The sequence below is a fragment of the Dendropsophus ebraccatus genome, chromosome 2, assembly GCF_027789765.1.
Source record: "Dendropsophus ebraccatus isolate aDenEbr1 chromosome 2, aDenEbr1.pat, whole genome shotgun sequence".
NCBI lineage: Eukaryota > Metazoa > Chordata > Amphibia > Anura > Hylidae > Dendropsophus > Dendropsophus ebraccatus.
Genome location: NC_091455.1, coordinates 166670463 through 166689641, shown reverse-complemented (window position 1 = coordinate 166689641; position 19179 = coordinate 166670463). Strand labels below are relative to the sequence as shown.

Here is a 19179-nt window from a genome sequence, read left to right as displayed (position 1 = left end):
GATTTCAGCCTCTATGATAACTCTCTGGGCTGATAAACCATGACTGATCAGGGATTCAAATTGGTTGTATTGTATCTTATCACACGAAACTGTGTATGAAGCCCCTATTACACGGAGCGACTGCAGCAGATCAGGCTGCTCATTGCCGTTTCATCCTTTGAAAAGACAACGATCAGCCGACATCATTGCCTTCTATTACACGAAACGATTATCGTCCGTAACGGTCGCTATCAGCCAAATACTGCCGATAACTGTTTAATGTAATAGGGCCTTAAGTTATATGTGCATTATGACAGGTCTGTTTGATTTTTTTATATATATATTAATGTTTTTCTTGTTTTGATGCACTGTTTTATGCACAGCTCTATATAAAATGATTTTTTTTTTTTTTCTCCAGAATTCAGAAAGAACTTGCAGAAATAACACTGGATCCTCCTCCAAACTGCAGGTAAATTACTTTCTATTGTATTTGCTTCATAGAATTATCCTTATGATGGACACAGTCATGTAATTCAGCCTTCTTTTGTAATGTGGCACCAACTCATGTTATGTGTCAAACACAATGGTGGTGGTCAAAGAGTGAGCGGAATATTTAGCGCATCAGTAAATATCTTTGATCACTCTTAACTGAACAGATCCCAGTTATGACAAGCTTTATACAATTATCCAAAACATTCCTATACAGTTAAAGGGGTTGTCCGGCGATAAAAAATTATTCACAGAATAACACACATTACAAAGTTATACAACTTTGTAATGTATGTTATGTCTGTGAATGGCCCCCTTCCCCGTGTCCCACCACCCCCACCCGTGTACCCGGAAGTGTGGTGCGCTATACATTACCTGTCACGTGCCGACCACGGTCTCCGATCCTCAGCAGTGACGTCTTCTTCGGGAGGCCAGCAGATCTTCCCGAGTGCCGGCCGCCCTCTGCAGCGTCATCCGAAGCTCAGCCGCGATTGGCTGAGCATAACTGTGCTCAGCCAATCGCGGCTGAGCAGCTGATGACGTGGCCGCGTCATCAGCCGCTCAGCCGCGATTGGCTGAGCACAGTTATGCTCAGCCAATCGCGGCTGAGCTTCGGATGACGCTGCAGAGGGTGGCCGGCACTCGGGAAGATCCGCCGGCCTCCCGAAGAAGACGTCACTGCTGACGATCGGAGACCGTGGACGACACGAGATGCGGTGAGTATAATGCACCACACTTCCGGGTCTAGCGTGGGTGGGGGGAAACACGGGGAAGGGGGCCATTCACAGACATAACATACATTACAAAGTTGTATAACTTTGTAATGTGTGTTATTCTGTGAATAATTTTTTATCGCTGGACAACCCCTTTAATGAAATAATTGGCTCAAATATTAGAATGTTTTTTTTTCTTAATATATTGGTACAGTCAAGCATTCTTGGTCTGATCATGGTATGTTTTAACCCAGCCCAAGATACCATAGCTATTGGTGATCAAGTGTTATGTGCAATATCTAGTTTGCAGACTGTTTTTTGAATTACGCTGGTCTTTCTGAATGGTTGCCAATTTGAGCTTCTGTGTGATTATAAATAATTACCGTTCCGCGCTATGATGATGTACAGACATACAATATGGTGTTGTAGCAGTGTACTGTAATGTTAATCACTCTATATATGGATGTGAAATGAAATGAAGTTGGCCACCGTACTTGGTAAACTGACTAACCTGTTCCTGAGTATGAGCGATGATCATTCGCGTCGGGATAGTGGACTGGCCTATGCTGTGTCCAATGGTGGTCCTGTGCGTGTAATTTCTAAGGCATCCACGTCGGAATCCAATAGATTAAAAAATTCGTTTGTTGAGGGCACTTAGTTCTACGTGTCCGGTGATAGAAGTAATGAGAACAGTTTTTCTTCTAGCAGATGGCGCGCTCGGGCCGGTAGCGTGCACAATCTGCCTGTAGCAGGATTCAGTCACTAACAGACTGTGTGACGTCACAGCAGTTACAACGGATCCTGTTAAAGTCCAGAAAGCTACTGGACTTTTACGCGTTTCAAGAGTCACGGCTCTCTTTGACACAGAGTTTGCACGCTACCGGCCGGAGCGTGCCATCTGCCAGAAGAAAAACTGTTCTCATTACTTCTATCACCGGACACGTAGAACTAAGTGCCCTCAACAAACTAATTTTTCAATCTGTGGGATTCCGAAGTGGATGCCTTAGAAATTACAAGCACAGGACCACCATTGGACACAGCATTGGCCAGTCCACTACCCCGACGCGAATGATCATGGCTCATACTCAGGAACAGGTTAGTCAGTTTACCAAGTACGGTGGCCAACTTCATTTCATTTCACATCCATATATAGAGTGATCAACATTACAGTACACTGCTACAACACCATATTGTATGTCGGTACATCATCATAGCGCGGAACGGTAATTATTTATAATCACACATTGTTATACCCACGGCGCGCAGATCGCCGCATCTCCTAGTACGCTGCTTTACTTTTCCAGGGTTCTGACAGGCAGCACTGGTATTCTTTCTTACAATTTGAGCTTCTGTTGTGTTATGTACGGTGTTTATTTTATCTATTAATCATGTATTGGGATAGTGTTGTTTTATTTTTATAATGACTGTTTAATGTCAGTAAGGGTATAGTCAGAATAGTATGACAAGTCTGTAGATGGTGTTGGTGAGGACATGGAAAGGCATTTTTTTGTGGTTATAAATAGCTGCTTGTGTGTGGTGTAGATTGACATTTCACTTAATATGCAAGGTAAAAAAAAACATTTTGTAACTTAGTATTATTTTTAGCGTTTTTACCTCAGGCAACCAACTTCATTCATTTTATTACTGTAGTCAGAAACCCTCCATTGTCTGTGTGCAGTAGTCTGCTCCATATAACTGCCCAGCTGGCTGCCACGACTGTGGAACAGACCACTTCACAAAAAGGGGTTCTGACTACATTAAGATAAAGTTGGAGAAGTTGATTGATTCCATTTGTTCACTGTTTTTGCAGCAACAAGAAATTCATAAATAACATTAAATTTTATTTTGCTTTTTAATTACTGTAATAACAGAACTCAGAGCTTTAAAGGGGGTTATCCAGTGCTACAAAAACATGGGCACTTTCCCCCTACTGTTGTCTCCAGTTTGGGTGGGGTTTTGAAACTCAGTTCCATTGAAGTAAATGGAGGTTAATTGCAAACTGCACCTGAACTGGAGACAACAGTAGGGGGAAAGTGGCCATGTTTTTTTAGCGGTGGATAACCCCTTTAAACCTAAAGATTTCTGCTCTTGGTTACTTTGATAGTTTCAGAACCCTTGTGATTTTATGTTTGGTTAGTCAGGGCTCTAGATGGTAACCAATATGATCCCCAATGCAACAAAACATATCATTTTTCAACTTAAGAAAGGGCACACTGATTTTGGGCGGACTGGACATCTGTCTTATGTGTATGGTGGCCTGTCGATTCTTCCCGATGGATGATGTCAGGGGAGAGTATCTGCTCCTTTTGTGCTTAGAGCTCCTTCTAGCCTGAAGCCTTTCTGCATAATGTTCTCGCTGCTCACAGCTGCCACAGCCAACTTCGTTTAATATATATCAACATGTAGTTGGTTGCTACACTTCATCTAGTGATATTTCTAGCCGGGAGTGCTGAATTTAGTTCTTTTTACGCCTTTAGGCTATGTTGCCATACAGTATTTTTGCTCAGTAGTTTTCAACCAAAAGCAGTGGATTAAAAACACACAATGGCTATGTTCACACGCTACTGAAATTTGGTTGATGGCCGCCATTTAATGATGTGTAATGTGTGGTTTTGAAATAGTTAAATAGCGGCCAGCCACTAAATTTCAACAGTGTGTGAACATAGCCTTTCTGTGTTTTCAATCCACTCCTGGTTTTGGTTAAAAAAATACTTAGCAGAAATACTGTGTGTGAACATAGCCTTAAAGTGAAGCTCTACCAAGAGCACCTGACTGTCTGTATTCTCTTTATTAAGATACATTAGGATACTTCTGGCTTTTAGTAGGCTGAATGATACAAGCTACTTTAAAACAGTTGACGTCTGAGGATAGATTTTCAGAATAACCCAAATAAATATGTGACTTCTGCCCCCTGCAGGTTATTATTCAAATATGTGTACAGTTCAAGGAGCATTTATTTTGGAATATGTAGAGCCACAAGCCTTTTATTTCTGCCCTTTTCCGTGTATGTTTTATAAGGCGTTCTTTTTATGCGTTTTAGAACGGTTGGCATTGGTATTTTAGAAGCATAAGTAAGATTAATTTTGTGTCAGTCGCATCGGCCTTTGTCTCAGGAATTGACAGCGATGGCTACAGAGGAAGACGCTTTTATGTTCTTATTCTGTGCCGTTGGTAAATAAAAAGGCGACACTTATTCCGAGCTCTAGATAGACAAGTTCCATACGGGAAGTGACCTTTTAGTAATTGCCTTTGATTCATATTTCAGGCTGAGTGGATAAACACTTGCTTTCTAGATAAATCCTCATTTGAAGAGAACATAGAGAGTGTCAGCCTCCAGACGAGCGGCAGTCCACATCCTTGTAGTATCACTTGTAGACGGTAGTAGACGGCTAATTTACACAACAATGTCCTAAAGGCACTAGACGCAATCAAATGCTGCATTTTTCTTCATCAATACAACTTTAGTTGCAGGACGAAAGGTCACGATGAAGCTTTTCTACATAGAAAACCATTACAGGCAGCTTCTTTTGCTGTGTTACAGATAAATCCACAGTTTCGTGGAATATATTTGTATGTATGTTAACCTTAAACACAGTCTGCTGGAGGAGATTGTAACCTGTTGGTTTTGTGCTCATTTGTATTATTCCTTTTCTTGCTGAAATACGTTGTTGCTGAACACTGGAGGTGATCTAATATGTCAGTGTTTTCTATACACATTACATGAAAGGCAGGTGGTGTAAGGACAACCTGCCATCGGATAGATCATTGTATGGTTAGATAATCAATAGAGGTGAGTGATCCTCGAGCATGCTCGGGTTCATCTGAACCTAAACGCTCTGCATTTTAATAACTGGTGGATGAAGAAGTTGAATGCAGCCCTTGGGAGTCCTGGAAAACATCGATACAGCCTATGGCCATGTTTTCTAGGCATCCTTAGTTTTGCATCCAACTTCTTCAGCCAATGTTAAGCAAATGCAATGTTTGGATTTAGACGGACCAACCCGAGCATGCTTGAGATTCGCTCATAACAATAAATACATATTGGCAGCTTTTTTTTCAATCCCTCCTCCACATGTACACTCAGCTCAGCCAAATATGCATATATTCTAAATGGGAATTGAAATCCAACATGGCGGATCCTTCTCTCCCCAATGTCTGTGGAGCGTCAGAAGGCCACAGCACAATAGATCATCTGCATTTCTAGCCAACAGATGTTCTGAACAGGTTAGATGTTCTTAACAGGACCCCTACCTCCCATGTGCCATTGTTAATAGCACCTTGCTGTTCAGCATTTTCAAACATCAAAGGGTGCACATTATTGAGCATTTACCATGTACCATATTAGTGATATGACCAGGGATTTTACATTCCCCCCAAATATCCTAATATATGTTTTACTTGAAATATTGGAGTTTATGGCTCTATTGTATGGACAGGTCAAAGTTTGGAGGCTCTCCTCTTCTCCTAGGCTTTATGGAGAGGGGATTATACATTAGCCTTTAAAAGTCTACATAATATCAGCATTTCTTTTAATATATTATTAACATTGTAATTATTCATTTTGTGCACAGTCTTTCATACTGTGCAGTGAATACATTTGAGCCATTTATGTATGTCACTGATTTTCCTTGTGGAGACCGCCAGCTGGCATAGGAATTATAGGCCTGGCAGTGCACTCTGGGAGCAAAAGTATGCAAATTAGCTCTTTTCCATGAGAAAGAAAAAGGTGTTTATAGTGGCTCCTATTTGAGGTCAATATCTGAAAAAAATCTTGAAGATTTTAACTAAACCAGAATAGGAAGGGGCACGCATCAGTAGTCTGGCCACCATAAAGATGGCTTCACTCTTAAGGCCCTATTAGATGAAACGATTATCGACCGATAATAGTCTTGTGTAATAGAAGACAACAATTAGCTGACATTATCGATGTCGGCTAATTGCTGTCTGTCATTGTCTTTCAACATGTTCAAAAGCAAATAACTTAGATAGCAACGATCTGCAGGAATAGGAACGGTGGCATGGGCAGCCCCCCAACCCCCCCCCCCCCCCCCCTACAGCTCCCCCCAGCAGCTCTTACTCGCGTGCTGCCGACGCATGTAATAGCTGACAGCGGTCGTTTCCTCCTCTACATCGCCCCATGTAATGGGGCCTTTATCCTTCCATCATGTATAGCTGCATTGAGGTGGGTGGCTGAGGCTGTGGCCAGTGAGCTTGATGTCGTCTTTCAGAAGTTTTTCTTAAAGTTAGAATGAAACCTGAGGAAAGAAATGTGCTTTTACTAAAACAATGGGCTCCAGCTGTGTGCAGGTATGGTTGCCGACAAAATGAATTTAAACTGCCTGAAACAAATCTTTATATACTTACCGCTGTAGTGTAACAAACACATTGGGATGACATCCTTCCCGTTTCCTAAGCAGTCAATTATGCATGGATTGCCTCTGTTCTAGAACATAGAACGCTGCAGATTTAAACGGTATTTAAATTTAGTTTGTTACCTCAGATGGCTTCCTGAGCCTGGCAGCGCGTCAGGGAGCTGTCACAGCGGGCACCATCACCTCTAGGTGAAAAGTGACAAGTCATCACTTGTCAGCCGCTTTTCTCTGGTTAGCAATGTAAAATGAAGCTTGTAAAAGCGAAAGTGATGATGACATAAATTCCTGCATCCATAAGCAAGTTATCACTATTTCATTTCTGAGCAGAATGAAATCTGATTGAATTCTGTAATTGATTTTGTGAGAAGAAAATATATGCCGGGCAGTTATAGCCCAGCACCATTGTAGGAGCTGCATGATGGCGTCACTCCAGCGTACGTCTGTCCTGTTTAGCAATATGTGTGATTTTCACCCCAATAGTAATTTCTTTTTGTGGCCCTCCAGCTGTTGGGAAAACTACATTTCCCATCATGCCTGGATGGGTTTGGCTGTCCAAGCAAGAGGAAAATTGTATTGTAACAGCTGGAGGGCCATGAGTTTGACCCCCCTGCCCTAGGCCACTTTATGGCTTTATTTCGTATAGGTGTGTATGAGCCCTCTATTATGGCTTCCATATGCCTTCAGTTTTATTTGGAGGGATACAATGTTTGTATAAATCCAACAAAAAAAGGTAACAGTCTCCATATGTAGGCAAATAAGCTTATAAGCCTTCCTTCTAGGGAACAGTGTCTCACAATAGAGTCTGGACAGAAGTGCATGGATGGTATATGGCTCCATAGTAAAGGACTATATCAGGCTCTGCCATACAGGCTCTTTCCACAGGCCTTTGCCATCTACAATAATCTCTAATCTAAGCCAAATGTTCTTGAAAATATCATCACGTAAATGGAGGGGTTTGATTGAACAATTGTAAAAATAATCATTTGAGGTATCAGGTAACTTTTCAGGATAAGCTGTGTGTGTACAAGAGAAGTAGCACTATTTTTGGCCATTCTATAAGTTATACATAGAGTTTCTCATCAGATTTTTGCTCTGCAGGCTCCATTTCATATTTCCCATTGTCCATTGAGTTTTGGGTGGAGCCTAATGTCTAGGATGTCTCCCATACACTACACACACAGAACAGGAGATCCTGCTCTTCCATCTCTTAATATTACCTCCTAAGAACAAACAGCAGCAACAGCACGGAGGACATTATAGAGCAGTACTGAGCGAGTTAGTTAAGCCCTGGAGTGAGATCCAATACTCTGTATACTTTCTTTACAGTCTCTGCTTTTAACTTCCTCTGTTTTTCAGAAAAAAATTTACTTTTGGGAGAAATGGGGACCTTTTTCTTTGCTACGATATTTCACAAAGTTTCTTACATTTGCTTCTGACTTTCCTACACTCACACAGGCAGTTCATCTGCCCTCTAAGAGAACCCTTACACACTCTTCCTTTGTAGAATCTGTTTATTTCTGTTCTTGTACATCTTTGATGTTTTCTGCAGTAAGGTATGTAAGTCTAGATTGCCAGCCACTCAACATGATGTCTCTGTTACCGCCTTCTGAATACATTGCGTTTCGGTTTGCTGTACAGTACATTGCAGCTTTATGCTACAGAGATTTCGGTCATGTTCATCCCACTTGGATAACATGAAGAATAAAAAAAACTTAATAATAATTTAAAAAAAAACACTCGAGACACAATAGTTGTAAGTAGGTTATAGTATATGTGTCCTCAGTGAAATTCAACTAAGCAGAAGGGATTACTGTTTACACTCGATCATGTTATTAAAACGACCGATATGGTTTTTTTCCTATCCTTTATCACACATCAATTGTATTTTAGGAAATTGGTCGTTTAATAGGCTTTGTGCCAATAATTCAGTTATAATAGTTGGGTTATATTTGTTTAGTATGAATGCTAACATTCCTTCTTAGTAATAATGTACCTGTGTAAATCAGATAGACTTGTTGTTCTTTGTTTAGTAGATTCATTGTTTATACATAAGGTTTATTAACTTATGTACCAGGTATATCCCTAGCACTATAAGTAAGGTTTCTTCTAGATAACTTTACATCACCTTGATTTATGGACATGACCTAAAATAGTGTTCATCAACCTGTGGCACTCCAACAATTGCAAAAGTGCAACTCCCATCATGCCTTGATAGCCTTTAGAAGTTGTAGTTTGGCAATAGCTATAGAACCATAGGTTGGAGAAGGCTACCCTAGGAAGCAGACAACCCTTTTAAAACAGCTGGAAGCCTATAGTACATCTAATTGATTTTAGATATGACGTTGAATTCGTAGCATCACTAACACTTAAAACTTGGATGTTTCCAAGGTGAAGGCTCATCGATAGCATTTAGTAGCACTTCATAGAGCTCTCTTAAAGGGGTTATCCAGCGAAAATCTTTTTCTTTCAAATCAACTGGTTTCAGAAAGTTATATAGATTTGTAATTTACTTCTATTTTAAAATCTCAAGTCTTTCAGTACTTATCAGCTGTTGTAAGTCCTGCAGAAAATGTTGTTTTCTTTTCAGTCTGACCCAGTGCTCTCTACTGACATCCCACTCTGAGGCAGGAACTGTCCAGAGCAGCAGCAAATCCCCATAGAAAACCTCTCCTGCTCTGGACAGTTCCTGTCTCGGACAGAGATGTCAGCAGAGAGCACTGTGTCAGTCTGAAAAGAAAACACTATTTCCTGTGGAACATACAGCAGCTTTTTAAATAGAAGTAAATTACAAATCTGTATAACTTTCTAAAACCAGTAGATCTGAAAGAAAAAGATTTTCACTGGATAACCTCTTTTAATCTTTGGACTGTTATACTTTGGCCTGCCTGTGGGTGGCAGTACAGGAAAATCCAGTGTTAACGGCATACCCCAGGATCAGCTGATTTGAAGGGTTCTTTGCAGTTTGATCAAGATAATACATACCGTAAAAAGGAGTCTAAAAATTGACACACTCTTAAGAGTGTTCACTGTCAACATAGGATGGAACACATGGATCCAAAGTTTTAACATTGCCTGTAAATACTCTAATCACATTAAGTCAGAGTATTTTGCAATATGCGGAGTCATTGTTTATATAACAAAGGCACATACAGATCAGTATCTGCATTGAGTATACACAGCAGTTAATGGATACACTTGTCATCCAAGAGTATTATTTGCTGCAAAGCTTTGTATATATTGAAGTAGACTGCCCCTTTAAAAGCACTTTATCACGACTTTGGAGTATTGTCATCACTCATAAAGGATTATGAGGACTTCATTCTCTAGCTTTCTTCTTTGAAGATAACCTTTCTCAGCCGTTGCTCTTGACCCAGCCTACATAAGTATGCAAGAATCGCTCATGACCCCAGCCTGCTAAATATAACAGGTAATAAGCATAGGATAAATTGTTCAGCTTGTAACATGTAATAGCTATGTGTCTGAAGATTGCTGTGAAATGAGAACCATAAATACTTTGATGTCGTTTTTACACGTGTTAAGAAAGCCAATGATTATTGTGTCTGGCAGGAAGTCTAAACTTCTTAGTGAAGGGGTATTGTATCCAGTATGTGTTATGTAGAAGTTGCTCATAGTCCTCAACCTAGGGCCCTATTACTCGGAGCGATTTTTAACGATTAACGACTAACGATAAACCATCGCAAACAAGATTGTTTATCGTTAACCTAAAATCTTTCACCATATTACACAGAACGTTAGTTACGATCGTTACTATGATCGTTATTGCGATCGTTACTATGATCGTTTGTTCCTTCTGATCCCATCAAAACAATGAACAATGTGCAGTTACACTGAACGATTAGTGAAAAAATGCGGAACTTGAGTGAACGAATGTGGAATTACAGCAATTAATTAACAATAATTTTAGGTTCAGATCTAAATCACCGATCAACGACATACGGACGATTTTTCGATCGTTGCCTGCAAATACACAGAACGATTATTGTTTAAATTCGAACAATATAACGATTTTTCACACGATATTCGTCCCGTGTAATAGGGGCCTTAGAATCTGCGATTGTAGGTTGTGGTCCTTTGTTTACACAGGGCACATAGGCTGATTGTTGGCAATGATCTTTCCTAGTAATGCTCGCCCTGTGTAAAAGGGCTCTTAGGGTGGTATTACACGGGCCGATGGGGGCCCGATAATACCTATAAACGAGCAGCGATCTGCTAGATCACCGCTCGTTTACTGGACCTATTACACGGCCCGATAATCGTTAAACAAGGGCTGCAGGGACATCGTTACCAATGTCCTTGCAGCCTTTGCTTAACTATATACATTACCTATCTACGTTCCAGGGTTGCTGCTGCGTTCTTCTTTTCCACAGGTCCCGCACGCTCTAACTTCAGAGTGACTTGTCAGCTGACAGGCCGCTCAGCCAATCACAGGCCGGGACCACTGCGGCCTGTGATTGGCTGGGCGGCCTGTCAGCTGACAGGTCACTCTGAAGTTAGAGCGCGCGGGACTCGTGGAGAAGAAGACCGCAGCAGCAGCCCGGGAACGTGGATAGGTAATGTATATCGTCAGTCGCCGGCCGCGCACCGCTATTACACGTAATGGTGCGCTGTTGGCGCCCAATGAAAATAGGTCCAAACCTATATCAACGATCAGCCGATGATCGTTGTCATTGGCTGATCGTTGTATTTATTACATGGAGCGATAATCGTCCGAATTGGTCCGAGTAATAGTATCGTTCCGTGTAATAGTACTCTTACAGTTGAGTTTAATTAAGAGAAGTTATTTAAATAAAAAAAAAGCCATTTAAAGAAAATCTTTTATTTTCCAAACTATGCAAAATCCTTATAAATACGCAATTGAAAATAATTTCTTATACTGCAAGTGTTTTCAATGGGGAGAGGATGAGTAAGCTGCTTTCAGACTCTTCCAATGGCAACTTATTTCCCTAAGAACAAAAGAATTGGTATTTGACCCTTGGTATTTTCTTCCTGACCCTTATCTCTGACATCCGGGTATTGATACCGCTGTATAATTTTAGGGTTCTCATTAATCAAATGGTATTCATTTTTTCTGCCATTTTTTTTTCTTATTACAAATCTGTCAGATAGCTCTAAAAAACCTTTAACTTTCTTCTGCGACACAAAACAACCAGCACGTTCTATCAGCTAGGGTTTAATGTCCCAAATACCTACATGATTTTTTTTTCCAAAAGAGCTGGGGAGGAGGTGGCTGAACATAACAGGCACCTGCCTACCTGGCTCCAGCTCTGGGGTCCGTTGTCCTCTGCTCTGGTTCACGGTCCCCCGGCCACGACTTGGTCTGAGCAGAGAGCCGGGTTGGGACACGTAAGGCCCGCTCAGCCAGTCAATGCCCATAGCGGGGTCTCGCCTTGTAGTGGACCCCAGTGCTGGAGTCGGGGAGGTAGGTGCATGTTGGTAGGTTCAGCCACCTCCTCCCTGGCTCTTTTGAAAAAAAAGACTTCTCCTTCAAGTCACCAGGACCAGGGTCTCAGACTGTTATCTTATGGCTTCCTCTCTTCATTACGAATGTGCATATAGTAGCATTGGGGGCACCTAAAGGCGTTATCCAGCACTACAAAAACATGGCTACTTTTCCCCCTCTATTGTCTCCAGTTCAGGTGTGGTTTGCAATTAAGCTCCATTAACTTCAATGGAACTGAGTTCCAAACCCCACCCAATCTGGAGACAAGAGAGGGGAAAAAGTGGCCATGTTTTTGTAGCGCTGGATAACCCCTTTAACTGAAGCTACCGAATACTGGTGGTTTAGTTTCCCAAACGGTTTCCTTTAGGCTCTGTTTCCTTGCCAATAGACACAGGAATTACTCACTATTACCTATCCTATCATCCTGTAATGAATGCATTCATAACTATTCATGAATAGCAGTGTTGTGTTTATTTTGGCATTGGCAGGAACATACCCGACCATTATTAGCGTATACTGGTTCTACACCTTGGCTACGCAGTACATTGTCCTAATAAAATGATAAATGCTCCAAATGTCACATTATGGTATTGTGAATAATGGCTCCTGGATCATGCAATGCAGCAATGCTTAGTCTCATACTTGGAACCTTGCTGCTGCCAAGAAAGTAACAATGGCCTCTATCCAAGGCTCATTTCTACCATCCCAGAGCTACGACTGTATTAATCACATTACAGGCCAGTATTTCAGGATACTTTATATAAGCGTCTGCAATCCTAACATGTACCACCATGTCGCAGCCATGCCCTTCAATATTAGGAAATCTAGCAAAGCCCTAATATTCTGTAAATCTGAAATAAATCTAGTTTAATCCATACTTAGTAGGAAGATGAGAGATTTCACCCATCCTCAAACAACTCTTGGGGCCATTACCTGAGTACAGTTTATGGGATAGCTCTGTTTAGGAAGCAGATCATATGACTGGAAGTATATAAAGTACTGTATTTGTTATATGAGATGCATCTCAACGATTCATAACAAAGTAACATAGATTGTAGGGCTGAAAACAGATATATGTCCTCCAGTTCAGTGTACTGCCCTGCACCGTTGATCCAGAGGAAGGTAAACAATTCCATCTTAACGGGAAAAAAATTCCTTCTTCTCTTCAGACATAATAAATCCTTGGATCAACATCTCTCCACAATTCTAGTGACTATAGCTAACAAGTTGTAGAGGATGCTCCTTTGGTATAGATTTCCTTTGTGTTCACAGTTGATATATTTATTTATTCGTAGTTACTAGATCACTCCTCAGTTGTCTTCCATCCTTTTGGTTATCTTCCTGGGTATTTTACGCTGTCAAATAATACTTCTAAACCCATTTCCATGTCAGTTATACCTTGTGTTTCCCATTTAGTGAATAATCTTGACATTACTTTTTCCTTTCATATTTCTATAACCTTATATTTATCAGTGCTCAAGCTCATTGATTATGTCCCAGCCCAAACCCCAGTCTATGCAGAGCCAAAATTTGCACCATTCCCCTTCCCTAACAACACTACAGTGCATAGCAAGGCTTTATTCTATCTCAGATAACGGAAAACTAACTACAAGTGTTGTAGTGGGGTTGTCCGATATCGGACCTGCTTCCTCTTACTCCATTTATAGAAGAGAACCAGTTTTAGGCTAAGCTTTACACCAAGGGCCCTATTCCACAGTAACGATAATCGGCCGTATCGGCCCCATTTGGCTCGATTCGGCCGATTATCGTTCAGTGAAATAGAGAGAACGATCAGCCGATGTTCGTGTCATCTGCTGATCGTTCATTTAGGGCCAGACCTAAAATCATCGTTCCCCCACCGCGCATCGCTGCGGTTGAATAGCGGTGCACGGCGGGCGATCGACGATTTGACAAGCAGCAGCCCTTGCAGCATCATACATTACCTGTCAGGTCTTCTTCTCTGCGCTGTCTTCATCCCCGGGTCCTGCGCGCTCTATCTTCAGAATGGCCGTTCAGCTGATTGAGCGCTTAGCCAATCACAGGCCGGGATCTAGCAGATCGCCGCTCGTTTACATTGTTGATCGGGCCCTCCTCGGCCCGTGGAATAGGACCCTAAGGGTCAATTTACACAGAAAGATTATCTGACAGATTATCTGCCAAAGATTTGAAACCAAAGCCAGGAACAGACTATAAACTGAGATCGGGTCGTAAAGGTAAGCCTAAGGTTTCTTCTCTTTTAAAATCCATTCCTGGCTTTGGCTTCAAATCTTTGGCAGATAATCTGTCAGATAATCTTTCTGTGTAAATGGACCCTTAGTAAAAAAAAAAAAAAAAGTGAAAAGGCGTCCGCTTTTTTCTTTTAAAAAGGTGTCTGTTTATACAGCATTTTAGTTGACCTCAGTGAAATGCATTGAAGTCAGTGGAATGACGGACGTTCAATGCACGCAGTTTATTATATTACGGACGGCAAAGTAATAATCATGAGAATTATTTTTGGACTTTTTTTGCAAACAACTAACGTTATTTTTTAGTTGTTACATAGTTAATACGGTTGGAAAAAGAGACATGTCCATCAAGTTCAACCAAGGAGGGGATGGATACAGGGAAGGGGGAGGGGTGATAGGTTCTAATGTTCACACAGCTTTTCTTTTTTCACTGTCCTTTCACCATCCTTACTATTAAATTCAATGGTCTTTTCAATTAAAGTTTTCAATTAGTTCACCTAAAGTAGAATAATGTACCAACAGCTGTCATTGCACTGACGGGCGGCCAAACAGCAAAATGACGGACTTCATTTTGAAAATTAATAAACGGCCAGGGAAAAACGTTGTGGGAACATTGCCGTATGGAGTATCTAGTAGCTTCATAAATGGGGAAATATGGTCACGAAATGAAGTTCCTAGGAGAGAAGATCTCTGACTACCCTATATATTGCCGTCTGTGTGTGCACATGGTTTCACATGTCTGCCATCTCATTGATAAGTTCTTGGATTGTCACATTCCTTTTACCTACATAATGGGAGAGTGGATAAAATTTACATAAAAAGTTGATAGCAATCCCGTTTATTTGTGTAAATCAGACAAAGATGAGATCTAGTGGATCACTTTATCTATGTGTTCACAATAATAAACATTACAGATGATAGCAAAAATCCCTAACACAAATCATACAATACAATAGCAAACCCTCGATCCTCTGTATAGTGCAGTCATGTCATGGCACAACCGTAACAAATCTAATTCTATGATTATGACTGTATGCATATAATAGAGTTAGAAAGATGAATACCATTATCAGCGTGCATGTCATACCGCTGGATACAGCATGACTCGGTTGTTTATGTAGTTTGCAATAAGAAAGATCGTTCTCCTATTTTATATTTTATAGCTAGCAGTTTATTAGGATGTAATTTCAGGAAAATGTAGACTCCTTTATGGAATCGCTTAGTAAAGTGAAATAGCTCCTTTCATTTAGGGGTTTTATATTGTGTGTAAACAGCCTATAACCTTATGCTTTACAGTCGCTACAGTCTGAGGATAAAAAGTTCAGTGCGTGCCGTCTCCAGTAAACACCTTTCATGTGGTGAATCCATGTTTATTTTCATTGCAAATGGCAAGTGAACCATCCTTGTTTAAGCATTGTAATAGCGGTCCATGGGATGGCGGTGTAAGTGCGAAGATCATTCTACAGGCACTGTTTACAGGCTGCCATTAGTGTCAGTGCTAAGTGTAAAGTACAGACTGGCGTAGTACTAGTGTTTGGCCCGGTGCCATGACCATTGGCTCAGATAAGGGCTGACAGTGAAAACAAATGGCAGTCGGCAGGTGGCTGACTCTGACCACGTTCCAGCTATCAGGGCAGGGCTGCAAAATGAAAACCTTCAAATACTTGCAGTAGGATAAAGTTATGGCAGTGATGTGACAGTACCTGATGGTCTTAGGGTGGTATTACACGAAGCGATTATCGTTCGAATAATCGTTCAATCGGTCGTATTTGAACGATTATCTTTAAGTGTAATAGTAGACAACGATTAAACGACGAACGATTGGTCGTTGGTCGTTTAATAGGTTTTGGATCTATTTTTATCGTTTGTCTTTTACACATCGTTCGCACATCGTTCGTTTGAATAAGATGTCGTTAGCCGTTCCCTGTTCATTCGCAAATTGAAAGGGGAGTGTTCTTGAATTTTGTTGCTCCAATATAACCGATAATCTTTCCGTGTAGTAAAATGAACGATTATTAGGCAACCGCTATTGCGATCGTTGGAGATCGTTTATCGTTAATCGTTAATTGAAAAAAATCGCTTCGTGTAATACCACCCTTAGAATGAATGCTCTCTTCTATGGAAGAACAATCAGGACTAAAAACAAAATCTGTGGTATTGTTCTCTAGTTAAATGTGTTTCTGAGAAAACTGTATATATATATATATATATATATATATATTTCAAAAGTTTCCGGTCACATTGAAATGTCCTTATTTTTTAAGGAAAAGCACTGTACTTTTCAATGAAGATAACTTTAAACTGGTCTTAACTTTAAACAAATACACTCTATACATTGCTAATGTGGTAAATGACTATTCTAGCTGCAAATGTCTGGTTTTTGGTGCAATATCTACATAGGTGTATAGAGGTCCATTTCCAGCAACTATCACTCCAGTGTTCTAATGGTACAATGTGTTTGCTCATTGGCTCAGAAGGCTAATTGATGATTAGAAAACCCTTGTGCAATCATGATCACACATCTGAAAACAGTCTAGCTCGTTACAGAAGCTACAAAACTGACCTTCCTTTGAGCAGATTGTGTTTCTGGAGCATCACATTTGTGGGGTCAATAAAACGCTCAAAATGGCCAGAAAAAGAGAACTTTCATCTGAAACTCGACAGTCTATTCTTGTTCTTAGAAATGAAGGCTATTCCATGCGAAAAAATTGCTAAGAAATTGAAGATTTCCTACAACGGTGTGTACTACTCCCTTCAGAGGACAGCAAAAACAGGCTCTAACCAGAGTAGAAAAAGAAGTGGGAGGCCGCGTTGCACAACTAAGCAAGAAGATAAGCATATTAGAGTCTCTAGTTTGAGAAACAGACGCCTCACAGGTCCCCAACTGGCATCTTCATTAAATAGTACCCGCAAAACACCAGTGTCAACATCTACAGTGAAGAGGCGGCTGCGGGATTTTGGGCTTCAGGGCAGAGTGGCAAAGAAAAAGCCATATCTGAGACTGGCCAATAAAAGAAAAAGATTAAGATGGGCAAAAGAACACAGACATTGGACAGAGGAAGACTGGAAAAAAGTGTTGTGGATGGATGAATCCAAGTTTGAGGTGTTTGGATCACAAAGAAGAACGTTTGTTAGACACAGAACAAATGAAAAGATGCTGGAAGAATGCCTGACACCATCTGTTAAGCATGGTGGAGGTAATGTGATGGTCTGGGGTTGCTTTGGTGCTGGTAAGGTGGAAGATTTGTACAGGGTAAAAGGGATTCTGAATAAGGAAGGCTATCACTCAATTTTACAACGCCATGCCATGCCCAGTGGACAGCGCTTGATTGTAGCCAATTTCATCCTACAACAGGACAATGACCCTAAACACACCTCCAAATTGTGCAAGAACTATTTACAGCAGAAGCAGGCAGCTGGTATTCTATCGGTAATGGAGTGGCCAGCGCAGTCACCAGATCTGAACCCCATTGAGCTGTTGTGGGAGCAGCTTGACCGTATGGTACGCCAGAAGTGACCATCCAACCAATCCAACTTGTGGGAGCTGCTTCTAGAAGCGTGGGGTGCAATTTCTCCAGCTTACCTCAACAGATTAATAGCTAGAATGCCAAAGGTGTGCAATGCTGTAATTGCTGCAAAAGGTGGATTCTTTGACGAAAGCAAAGTTTGATGTAAAAACAATGTCATTTCAAATACAAATCATTATTTCTAACCTTGTCAATGTCTTGACTCTATTTTCTATTCATTTCACAACGTATGGTGGTGAATAAGTGTGACTTTTCATGGAAAACACAAAATTGTTTGGGTGACCCCAAACTTTTGAACGGTAGTGTGTATATGTGTATATATATATATATATATATATATATATATATATATATATATATATATGCAGTACCAGCCGGATAAACATCATTTGTATTGATTTGGGATGCAGACGCATCTCTGTGTGACGCACAGCTGCACTCTCCATTGTGTGCACTGTCAGGGTTGTGTGGCCACTATTCAATGAATAGCAGCCGCACAAAACTGACATACTATGTGTATACACACCGTCCGGGATTCCATTCATTGTCAATGCAATGTATCTTTTGAATTAATCACAGCCGTTGTTGCAAAGTGCAATAACGTCTGTGATTAATTAAAAAAATACGTTGTGTGACCTTAGATTTATACATCAATAGACTGTCGCCGGCGCAGGGATGCCGGTGCTGCAATCCTTTTTTTTTTTTTTTTTAGTTAACTGCCACCCATATCCCTTGCATAGTGCCGGTGTATTCCTGCGCACAACCTGGCTTGAAGCACTGAAGCTGTGCCCGCAACCATTGTGACAATCTTCCCTCCCCTCTGTGCCGCGGCTCTATAAGAATCAATGGAGCGGCGTCACACTGGGGACCAGTGGGCCCGCCTCCAGTGCTTTAGGCTGGGCCTGTGCCTAGGAATAGACTAAGTGAATAAAATAAAAAGGAATTAAGGTACTCACGGTCAGCGCTGTCCACATAGAGGAGTGGCCGAAAGCTTAAATAAATGAATTTAATATAGTGAAAAATATATTTAATATAGCACAAATATGACGCGTTTCGAAGACATACGTCCTCTTCATCAGATAAAACAAAGTTGCACTGGAAGTATAAGTTTCTCTAAATATATGAGCGCCACCATGACAGAAATACCAGTGATTTTCCTTTCTACATAATTCATGTGCTAAGCTTCCTTCCTGAATTATAATTTTGGTGGCAGTTTCACATGTTGCTATTAGCATATGTCTATCCAGATGACATGTGTTTTCACGTTCATCCTTTCCATCTAGTTCATTCTCTGTTATCACATTCATAGCTAAGAATGGGCTCAAAATAGTTTTTAATTTCTTGACAGAAGAAATAAGTGAAGGTTATTATTAGGGGGAAGCTTTCTTTAAAGTGGCTGCTCCTTGATATTAC

The 19179-nt window shown here is 40.8% G+C and overlaps 1 protein-coding gene across 1 annotated transcript in view; it reads left to right on the top strand.

The window, feature by feature from the left end:
* The window catches only part of LOC138783678 (ubiquitin-conjugating enzyme E2 E2), a 167380-nt gene that overhangs the window by 26179 nt on the left and 122022 nt on the right, over positions 1 to 19179 (top strand). The window contains exon 3 of the mRNA XM_069958683.1: positions 398 to 448. Within this exon, the coding sequence (XP_069814784.1) occupies positions 398 to 448 (51 nt within the window). The remainder of the gene's footprint in view (positions 1 to 397; positions 449 to 19179) is intronic.